Source organism: Helianthus annuus, chromosome 15 (genome assembly GCF_002127325.2).
Source record: "Helianthus annuus cultivar XRQ/B chromosome 15, HanXRQr2.0-SUNRISE, whole genome shotgun sequence".
Taxonomy (NCBI): Eukaryota; Viridiplantae; Streptophyta; class Magnoliopsida; order Asterales; family Asteraceae; genus Helianthus; species Helianthus annuus.
Window position 1 is genome coordinate 141,585,365 of NC_035447.2, and position 12,071 is coordinate 141,597,435.

At 35.0% G+C, this 12,071-nt stretch overlaps 1 protein-coding gene across 1 annotated transcript; it reads left to right on the top strand.

Moving 5' to 3' along the window:
- The first annotated feature begins 6,849 nt into the window (after positions 1–6,849).
- Positions 6,850–7,689, top strand: LOC110914283 (glutamic acid-rich protein-like). The gene is made up of 3 exons (XM_022159084.1): positions 6,850–7,005; positions 7,058–7,293; positions 7,344–7,689. The coding sequence occupies exons 1-3, from the start codon at positions 6,850–6,852 to the stop codon at positions 7,687–7,689; spliced, it is 738 nt and encodes a 245-aa protein (XP_022014776.1).
- Positions 7,690–12,071: the final 4,382 nt, after the last annotated feature.

The window sequence follows — 12,071 nt, forward strand, 5'->3', positions numbered from 1 at the left end:
CTTGTCAAGACGACTCTCATCTTTTATGCAATTTTCATCATCCTCGTTGTCTATTGAAGCATCTGGTCCTTGATCTTCACTTGAGCTTCCTTTGCCACTTTCTGAAGTTGTTGTGCTTGTGTCTTCATTGCTACTTTCTTTGTTTGGATCCTTATCAGACTCTAACATACCTCTATGAGATGGAACAAATTCTGGAATTTTCTCAGTGAGGAACTTTCTGAATTTGTTTTGTTTCAACTCTGGAACAAATACAGGGTGTTCATGCACAACATTTTCATCACAAAAAGCAGATTGCAAATCAAAGCATTCAACCACTACATTCTCATGGTCGTGGGTCATAGGTTTAGGCACATGCCTCATACAGTCATCCCGAATATTTAAGCTAGGTTTCATCCCGAATAAAAGTCTTGTTTGTTTTATCGCAGTTCCAGGCGAACCAGTTAACCAAAGTATATCTCTCGCCTGAATACCGTGTTCCTATTTTTGTGCCACCACAATCCTCATCCCACACATCCTCCTCACAATCAATCACATCTGCATTGTTTTCAAAAATTTTAGAAATTTATCATTTTCACAATTGACATTGTGAGCAATTAAACCATTTTTATCGATAAGATCGTTATCTGGATGAGGAGTGGACATGGGTACATAGTTTTTGCTGTGAGGAGGAGGAAACATTTTCTTTCATTTCCAAGCTTATCTTTGTACCCAATACCATCCTTCACATAAGTCAGTCGTTGGTAATTTTTGATATCAACCAATGCCTTTTTACTAACATTCCATTTATCAATTGTGATTTCCAATTTATTGTTTTCATTTTTAGATTTCTCTAGTTTTTCTGTTATATCATTTATAAGAAATCTTTTCTGAAAACGAATTCTTTTAAAGTCTGCATCTCAGCTAAAGTTGAGTTCAACTTTCCTTTTATCTGATTAGGTCACGGTTGAGAGATTTATAATGAGCCACGGCATTGACACACGATTGTAAGCACAGTTTGATTTTGAATTCGTAGGATATGCTATTTACCAAGTCCTTTTTTTCCTTTTCTTTTCCAGACTCGACTTTCATTGCTGCTGCAGGAGCTTGATCTTGCTCTTTCTTGACACTACTGCTAGCTTCTTAAACCTTCTCCTCTGACTCAGATTTTCCAGCCTCGTTTTTTCCATTGTCAGCTTCAGGCTTGGTCGTGTTGACTATGCTTTTCAGTCGTTTGTCAACAGATTCATCTCCCTTGGGAATACCTGCATTTTTGTTGTCATTGAAGTTTGATGAACGTGGAGCCAATCCGGTTGAGATCTTTGCCATGAGAGCTTTGTTGATTTCAACTTTTGCTTCAGCTATCTCCTCGGACCAATCATCATCTTCCACTACCAAAGCTTTCGGAGTATTAGGAGCAACATTGTCATTTCCTTCGATAGCAATCATCCTTCTAGCTAGAGCAGCTTCAGTGTTTTCATTTTTGAGTAGAAGACAGTCTCTTTTGAAGTGCTCTAGGTTCTTGCAGTTGTATCATCGAAGCTTAGATTTGTCGAAGCCAACCTTCCCAAGTAACAACCTCTTTCCCGTTTTGTTTTAAAACTTCTCCAGCCTTAGAGTTATCATAGCCATTTGCCACTTCAAGTCCATTTCCACCATATCATATGGATCTACCTGATACATGTCTTCAGTGGTTAAAACGTCTCGTTTCAGCTCTCCTGGCATATGGGCTTCATAGGTGCTCAGAAAGGTGTTAAATAGAGCAACGTGTTTAGTGGAGATCTTGAGAGCTTGAGCATCACCGACCACAGTAGCTTTCTCTTTAGACTGTGGAGCCTTTGTAGAGTTTGCAGAAGCATTGCAGTAAGATACATTTGCAGCTTATGAGTTTGAACCGTTTGAGGCAAGGAATGCTAAGTTCTTGAGACCAGCATTGGATTGGACTGATTTCTAAGAGTATCCGACTTGATTCATTTCTCGTTTGGTGACATCCATTTCAAAGAATTTCAGAGTGTTGATTAGGTCTGAGAGCGTGACTGGATTCGGACTGTTCAATAAGTCTCTTTTGATCATCATACATTGCAAGCTCCATTCTTTTAGGAGAGAGTCCAAAAGCTTCTTGATTGTAGCGCGATTGGTAACGGTGTTACCACCCTTCTTCATTTTCATCATCATGTTCAAGAATCGACTGAGGTGGTCTGACAGGCTTTCTCCTCGAATGCTTCCGAACATATCATATTCTTTTTGAACCATGTCTCTCTTGTTTTGAATCATTTCTTCGTTGCCTTCATAGTAATCAAGGCCAACCAGAGTTCATTTTCCGTATTGTATTCTTCGAACATGTTGCAGTCATCAGTTGATAGGACCATTGTCAGAGCAGCATGAGCCCGACAGTCGCGTTGGATCAATGCCTTATTTTCATCGGTGAAGGTCGAGGGATCATTGTTAATCACACGAATATCATCACGAACTGTCATTGGGAGATGAGGTCCGACAGTAAGATAGATCCATTGAGTATAGTCCGTATACTCAAAGAATGATTTGATTCGGTTCTTCCAACTACCGAAATCGGCTGATCCTTTCAACTTTGGAGGTCGGGTTGCGGTCCCAGTTTCAAGTTCAGCTTGTGCAATTGGGTTTAGTTGATTAAGCAACATTTTAATTTAAATTTTTGTTCAATTTGTTAACAACATGTTAAATACACTGGTTAAAATAGAGTTAGGCACAAATACGCTACAATTATGCTAAAAGGGTGTTCCTAGGCTTAAAAACGCTATTAATTACACAGGTGAGTTAGTTCAAAGTCCAATGAGCCAGATACGCTCGAGAATTTGAGTGATAAGTTTCTTGGACCGGCGATGATATCAATTATGCTGACAAATCAGACACACACAAAGACTTGTCTAAAAACACTGAACACCGTGATAAAATCGCAAAAGATTTATACCACTGACCCCAAAGTCGCCTTCGGATAAAAACGCTGACTTTCCTATTACGCTGGTTTTAAAACGGGCGTAAATATAAATGCGTGACCTTCAAACGTATCTACGTTATCTTCAAGAATATCTATGCCGCCTTCAAGCTTAAATACGCCCAGAAGGGTTTTATTACGAACAAAAATCCTCTAGTCACACTAAAACAACCCAAAAAACTATGGTATTTTGTATCAAAATGACCCAAATGCTAAACTAAACACTGATTAACAACAACCCAATCATTAAACACACCAAATAAAGCCATTTGCACCCAAAACTTTTGAAAAACTTTGAAAAACCTTGAAAATCTTAACAAATATTAGTCAATCAAGAGCACAAAGGCTCTGATACCAAAATGTGAGTCACAAATCAGCTTTGGATCAAAGTGATAATGATTAACACACACACATAAACACCTATTGATTCGGTGTTTGAGTGATAAAACCAAGAAAACCAAGAATAAGATGAAGGATCTTGACCAAGGATGAGACAACCAAAGTTGATTAGTAATCCCATAATGATAAACAAAATCAAAGAGCCTGGATATCGGGTTTAAGCACAAGAATCAGAAGATTGCACAAATGAATAACACAAAACCACCTTAGTCTAAGAAACTTGGAAACCTAAGATGTAGTACATCGATATATATAGAGACTGATTACCTAGCGTAATTATAAATACGTTGGGGTTACAATTACGCCGCCCCTGATTAGACATATTACAAAAAGTGCATATTTGGCCCTTCTAACTTATCTAACTATTACAAACAAGCTCTAAACTATTAAACTCATGTAACAACGATCTCAACACGTTCTAACACCAATCCATTTTCTGCTTCACAAATTTGCCCCATTTTATCCTCCGACCACTTGGGTGGTTTTCAGATATCAAGTAGTTTACAAAGCATTTCACTGCCCTGTTTGACACTTTTTGCAAACTCAGTATGGGCGTTTTAAATAAAAGAAGTAATATAATAAGAAGTTTTCAAGGAAGTTACAATTTTTCAACCACACCAAAATATTTGTCTTCAATGCTAACATTATCTTTAGCAGCACTGTTGTCCAAGAAATCAACTTTATATGATTGTAGGTTGAAGCAGATAACGTAGAAATGTTGTACCCATAATCGTTTATCTTTCTATCTTTTAGATCGCCTTTGAAATGAGTGTCTGTCAAAATAGTTTCCATGTTTTGATTTACTTCATGATTTGGTGATCTTCTGATTTCTTATATGTGGTGGTATTATGTAATTTTTCATGTGAACATTTTTTAAAATAAAACATTATGATAATTTTACAGTATTAAGTTATTCAAATAATCACTTACAATCAGTATTTAAGTGCAGAAAAATCTTAAGGGTGATTCAAGGGCCTTAAGTCTTTCTTCATAGTTTAGTATGTGCCCCCAATATTGGAAACAACTGTTGCGTGCATATAATCTAGGCCTCATGCTCTCAGATATAATCCATGGGAAATCCTACTTACCTGTAATCATGAACACTCTATCCCTGAAAAATACCATATGGTGTTTAAGTTTTAGCATTGCATTTCTAAGAATGTTACATTAATGGCATTTTATTATCAGACTATGGCGTTTTATTATCATTTTTTAATTTGCATGCTATCTTAGGTTATAAATGGCATTTTATAGACATGCAACCACAAAACAATGGCCTTTTTAACAGTTAATGACCCTGTAGGTTTTTTATAGCATTTTTTTGCTTACAACTGCAAGTTATGGCATTTTATGAGTTATGAAATGTATATACCTTGGATCATCACATCCAGTAAATATGTAGGTTGAAATATTGTTCTCATGTGTCTCCTTTGTTGCATTTATAACCAGCAGCCTTCTGAGATAAGGGGACAAGCATGCTCTTGATGGATGTGACTTTCTTTTCCCATCTTTAGCCACAATCTCCTCCACGTCATCATCATTATCATCATCATCACCTTTTTCATGTCCACATCCATCTGTTGCTTTCAGAATTGTATTCTTTTGAATCATCTTTCCTATGTCTGGTGTGCTCTCTCCCCCATCCTTTTCCTGATCTTCTACCTTCTCTAGCATTTTGATAGATTATGTTTGAGTTGGTGTCAGTGGCTCAAAAGAAGGTATATCTTATTTTTGTGGCCCAATAGCCGTGGCGTTTTCACTATCTTGAATTTTGGGTGTCACTTCTTCTTCAAGTCTTTGCTTGAGAGTCTTCCTACCTTCTTCACTTTGAACATATTCTAGGTTTTCACTATGTTGCTCATATGGCGTTTTATCAAACACTGCACCCTGCTGGTCAGCATCCTCGATCACAATCTCCCTTTTAGTTTTTTTTTCCAATTGAGATATGAAAGCATCACTAAACTATGTCTCGGTCACAGACTGTTGAATATCTTTAGGCGTTTTCAAGTTCATAGATGAAAGTTTCATTGTATTGTGTTTCTATTTGGAGAATAATAGGGTCTAGATTCTTGTTTAGGGCATCCATTGGCGTTTTATCAAATACATGGACCTTGGGTATGTCGGCAGCAGGTTCGAGGTATTCTTTCAAAGCTTTAACTATTTATTCCACCATCTTTGGGCGATCAATATCAAATTTCAATTCAAAAATATGTTCTAGATCTTGTCTTTGCATTCCCAAAATCTTAGTCACATTCCTAAATACTGTTCTTTCACTGTTATACCTTAAAATTTCATACTCCATCCTCTTATAATCACAATCCCAACTTTTTATATCATTTTCATTAACATCTTCATCAGTGGCGTTTTCATCTAACCATATACATTCTTCTTCATTTGCACCTTCAACACCACCTGCAGTCACATCTCCACCCTCATCTCCATGACAAGCCTTAGCCTCAAGTGCAGCCTCACATGCATTTCCACCTTCAACAGACATGGCGTGTTGGTCAATGTCACCCTCACCCTCTCTTTCACCTTCACATGCAACCTCAGTTGTAGTGATGGTGTTTTGGTCACCTTCACAGTCACCTTCATTTTCACCTTCTCCTGCTAGTGGGTTATCAACCATGGCGTATTCAATGTTGCCAGACTCAACCACATCATTATCTTTCTCTTCCCTTTCATTTGTCCCTTCTTTGGCGTTCTCATCCATATCTTTTGAAATGATTTTTAACAAATCCATACATTGTGAATATTTGATATGCACTAGCAGGCTGTTTGGATGTTAAACCTTTGATTGATTTAATAAAGCCTTCATCTTGTTGTAAGATTCTTCTGACACTTTGTAGCCAAAATCTAACTTTTCAGCCATTGCCTATCAAATGAGAAAAAGATAATTAAGCATAGAGTTTGTTTTTACTTGTTTGTGTGTGACAAATTTTCAATTGTATAACATACCTCTTCAGCTTCATATGTGGTATTTTTCGACACCAATATTGTCATGTTTTTCACCAGATTATTGTTCAGCATGTTGTGTTAGGACTATGTATAGAGCATGATTTCCTGATGCTGATACCTCAAACATCCTGTTTTGGCTCACTAAATCATCTGCAACAACCCTTTGAATATAAGCTTCTTCTTGCTCATCATCCTCATCATAAATAGCCATGGCATTTTGGACTCCAGGGTCGTGTTCTATATGATTGTGGCGAACATCATGATCAAAATCAGCATCATCATCAACCTCATCATCACAACATAGGTTTCCTACACCGAATCTAGAAGATCTTGGATTTACAAAAGCAAGTTAATTTGTTGAATGTCAAAGTAGAGAGTCTTGCTGAAGAAAATAATCGATTGAGGAAAGAAAATGAAGAACAACATAGAAGAATTGATGAAATATTGAGTATAGAGGATTACATGCAAGTACGTTGTTGAAATTTCAGGGTTATTTCATGGTGTTGGAACAAAAACTAAATGTAAATTTCGACGAGGAGGTTAAGATGGCGAAAGAACTCCAAAAACAAAATGAAGCTAAAAAAGAGAAAGAAACTGTTGAGACATCTAATGTTCAAAATACAGTACCAATAGTGACTGAAGCAGTTGTTGATCCTCCTAAAGAAACAAATCAAGAATCAGAAGAATCGTATGTGGAGCTGGTGTTTACAAGTCAAGAAAACAAGAAGTTGATGCTCTATATATTCCCAAAAGGATGACGATGAAGAAAATGAAGAAGATGAAGAAGAAACTTTAGATTTCAGTGAAGATGATGATGATGATGATATTGAATTTTATGATCATTTTTATGATGATGACGATGATAATCAAGGTGGTGCTAGTGTTTCTACTAGCAAAATCAACAAAGAGATTGATTCTGGAAATTCGAAAAGTCAACCAAAACAGATAACCTCACACAAAGATGGAGAAAGTTCAAAAGGACAGGGGGAGTCTGGAGATAAAAATGTTGATATGGAACAATCTTTAATGGTTTATACAGAATAACTACAGGAATCATCACAGACGCAAAACCATTTACGTCTGTTCCGTTTAGTCAAGTTGCTTCACAATTTCTAGATAAGATTATGTTGTTGAAGAAGAAGAGTTTCTACATAATTATTCCAAGGAAGAACTTGCAAGACTATGGAATACCAGAAGAAGAGTTTGTGTTTGATTTTGAAGCAGGTTTAGAAGATATGAGTAAAGAAGATAATGAAAGTGAACATGTTTTTGAACCGGTTGCTAATGCAGATGAGTATGATCGTGTTGAGATTGAAGATATTAGAGATGATGAAATTCGTTATGCTAACAATATAGATGAAGATTTACCTACTTTCAACGAATAGTTTACACAGGAAGTTGAAGATATTCTTAAAAGAAAAGTTGAAGAACGACAGGGAAATGTTCGAGCGATTAATGAAGAAGGAATTGTTGCTGACAAAACAAAGTGGTTAAATGAGTTGAAACCGGAGAGAAAGCTTTTGAGATCGCTAAAATTCTTTACACAAAACAAAGAAATCTCTTTGGGTGACATAATCAGATGGATCAGGATTCCTAGACTGCGAAGAATTGCTATTAGAAGAGAATATGGAGTTCAATATCTTCCGTTCATCAACGACATCAAATCTTTACCATGGTGGGACGTTAAAGATTTATGCAGAATAAGGCTAATAAAGTATGATTTGGATGGTTACAATCAACATATTTCAAGGTTTATCAAGAGTGAAGCTAGAACTAGATTTACACTTTGGAAACCACAACAACCAAAGTGCAAATTTTCTAGAACTTAGATTGATCCTGAAACAAGGAAATACGTGGTTACTATGAAGTACAAAAGCCCAAATGTTTTGAAGGTAATACCATTTCACGAGATGGAGCAAGACATTCATGAATTTTTCAAATGGTGGTATTATGACAAAAAGACTAGGGATGTGGTAATGGTACTCTGTGAAGAAGGCAACTGGAGGACGATATGAATTTATGATACTATGTGGATTGTTAACATGTCTGAGAAAGATATAGAAGTTTTATTCTTCAATCAGATATACTTTGATGCAAGAGACATAAAGCAAGCATTACAGTTTCAACGTGTAACAAGAATATGCTTTGCCTATGATATTCACTCTGGAAGGATGTGGGAAAGTAAATGGAGTGTGTTAAAAGAGAAAGAAGATTAGAAAGACAAAAGAGGAAAAAGATGAAAGGGAACATTTATTTCTAGATACCAATTTTGAAGACCTCCGAAGATGGATCAAACAGTGAAGAAATGTTTTAAAGAGCATTGGAAGGAATATCGGAAAAGGTGTTTGGAATGGATGAATGAAAATTGAAGACCAACAAGAGACAAGACTGCGGTATATCCAAGGGGGAGTATGTTAGTATAACAATGTCTAATGCATGTGTCTTTTATACGGGTCATTTAGTTTATAGGGTAGCACAGTCGTTGAGTTAGTTTATGTTAGGATTTGAAATATAAACTACTCATACACACAGGTGCCATTCGCAGCGTATGAGTAGTACGTGCGTAAGAGTTCTACGCTCACTAGTCATACGCCTATAAATAGGTGGCTCATGCGCTTAGTTGAGTGGTTGTCACATTTGAGTTTTTGTAAGGAAACCAACGTGTAATGAAGTGCTGCCCAAATTAATGAAAAACGATATATTTAGAACTCTGGGCATAACACATCAACACTATATGGATTCCACACGTGTAATGTTGTCGTAGATTCCATTTGCGCCGTATTCAATGTATAACAACGTCTAGTGCATCGATTACTGTTCCTACAATTATTATTGCGCCGTGGATATATTAGAAACATAGGATTTAATTTTTATTCTCACACAGGCGGGCGGAACCTTTGCTTATGATACAAGAGATTAAGGCGTTAGGCTTTCTATGGATAAAAACTCGGTTAAATTAGCCCCGTTAGTTAGAATGGAATGATTGGTGTAAATTCTCTTTTTAACTGTATCTTGTATATGTAACTTCTTCGGCTTTGCCGGTTTAATAAAAACAATCTTTCAAGAAAAATTAATATTAATTTAAGGTGTTATAAATATCATAATAGTTAATGTTGTAAATTAAATAATCTCAATCTGTATAAAATGTATTAACTAAGTTAAATTTATTAAATACGAACAAACAGGACTTGTACTCTATGCTTCGAAAGTTGTAGCAGACGTCTTAAAAAAATTGTGAAAGTACATATCTATCCCAAGAAGATGCTTTATCTATACTACTGTATGTCAAGTATTAGAGGGATAAAATTGAAATTTGGTATCAATCTAATAAGCTATATTTAATAAACTTTTTTATAACTAAGTTGTCATTTAATAAATAACATTTAATTAATTCTATTTAATATAGTCTAAAAGGTAATATTTACAATTTTTTTATATTTAAGATGTCATCTAATTTTCCTATAAAAGATCAAAAGCAACTCCATGAATTTCTCAAATTTAAGATCGACGTTATGTTTTTATTAAAATGATTTGTTGGGATAAAACTAGGGGTGGCAAAATGAATGGGTTGGATAGGTTTGGGTAATGGGCTAGGATGAGTATATGTTAGGATGAGTTTGGGTTAGAATGGGTTTAAGTTAAGATGAGTTTTTGTCAAGATTGATTTGGGCATGACAAAAAATCCAAAAAATTATAAAAATTCCAAAAAATTCTAAAAAATCCAAAAAATTCTAAAAAGTTAAAAAAACTATAAGAAATCTAAAAAATCCAAAAAATTCTAAAAAATAAAAAAAATTCAAAAAAATCCAAAAAATTATAAAATATCAAAAAAATCTAAAAAATCTAAAAAATAATAGAAAATCCAAAAATTCTAAAAAATTAAAAATTTTAAAAAATCAAAAATCAAAACAAATTCAAAAAAAATTAATAAATTTATCATAAAACATAAATGACTTTGATTTTGTTAAATAGTAAATGTGCAGATTATGGTCTTTAAGTTAGAATGGTAATCTCATATGTTCAGATGTTTTTTTATAACCATGAGAATCTTGCCGGTTTTTTTTTTTTTTGCTCAAACCGGTTCAGATTTTTTAAGGAGGATTAGAACTGGTTTTGGCCAAATCAGTTTAGGCTAGAAACATGGTTAGGGAAAAAATAAACCGAACCTTCTACAACCAATTGAGGTGGGGGAAAACTAAAACATTTTATGTTTTCTTTTTTGATTTTTGTAATATAATAGTTTTAGGTTTTTTTATTAGTGTTATGTTTTCTGTTCCGTCTACATTTCTATTTAAATTATGTTCAAGATCGGTGTCCCTGTCACGAAGCATGGTTGGCCACTTCTAGTACAGTAATAATAGAGATATAAAAGCAGGATTAGATATGTGATTTTTCACAACTTTTGTACATGTATAAATTTACAATTCCTTAGGTGAGTTTTAAATGATTATGTGAAATAATATTAGGGCATACGGAGTGGACGACAAAGGGGATCGGCAAATCGAGTTTGCCGCTCGGGAACACCGCTGCCTACCCCCTTTGCCGCGCGGTGACTTTGATGATCGGTGTTTCATTGTCGATCGGTGACTTTGAAGGGGTGAAGGGAGGGAAGGAGAGAGGGGGGGGGGGTGTGGTGGGGTCCATGCCATCTCAACTAATCACACATTTTTTAAACAGTTTACCAATTTATAAAATGTTTAACCATTGTCAACACTTTTGAGCATAGTTACCACTTTGACATGGCACACTCTCATCGGTTGATTTTGATGTTTACCACTTTTAAGTGTCTAACCACTCCTTATACCCTTATACTCGTGTCATCGGTGTTAGAATCAAATATATTGACACAATAATAGAAAATATAACCAATATAAATAAAATAAAATATAGTAAATAATAATTTTATTTTATGAAAATTGTTAAAAAAATTGAATTTGTAAGTTAAATTATACTTAAACATTTGATATTTTCATACTATAAATTAATAACATGTTGGCATTACATGAAATTGTACTTTAGGTATTGAGAGTTTTTCAAAAAAAAGTTGGCTTTTCACTTCTAATTTAAAGTTTTTCATTTTTTTTTTCATTTTTAACCTCTTTAATTTTATTTTGAGTAAACTGTCATTTTGGTCCCTGAGGTTTGGTCACTTTTCCCACTTTAGTCCAAATTTAAATCTTTTGCATCTAGGTCCCTGTGGTTTCACTTTTCTTGCCATTTTGATCCAAAAACAAAATCAAGTGATATTTCTCAGATTAAATCCTGGTATTTTGTTCTTTTCCTCAGGGGTAAAATGGTCATTTCTTTTTTATTTTATTTAAAGCTTTTATTAAAACAATAATCTGTTGTGAGTCCCACCAAACCCCCACTTCTTCTTCTTCTACCCCACTCCTCTGTATCTCTCCTGCATTTTTCATTGGTGCAACACTCGAATTATTTCTCCAATCTTCATTCAATTTGCCTCAAATAATTCCATTTAACGCAGATGTAGAAGAGGTATAGCTCTGAATCCATACTACAGATGTCAGATTAGCGTCCCTCTTGTGCATCTTTTTATACATAATTTGACTAGGGATCCGGTTTGGGTTATAGTTGAGAACATTACAGGTACTGGTGTTGGTGTTTATGTATAGGAAATTTGAAGCAAGATTGTTTCGTTGTTTAGCATAGTACAAACCAACCAGATCACTACTTCTGTTACAGACAGATTAAACTAAGGAAGTGAAACAACTAGAGCTCAAGATGAGAAACAGAAAGGCTAAAAATC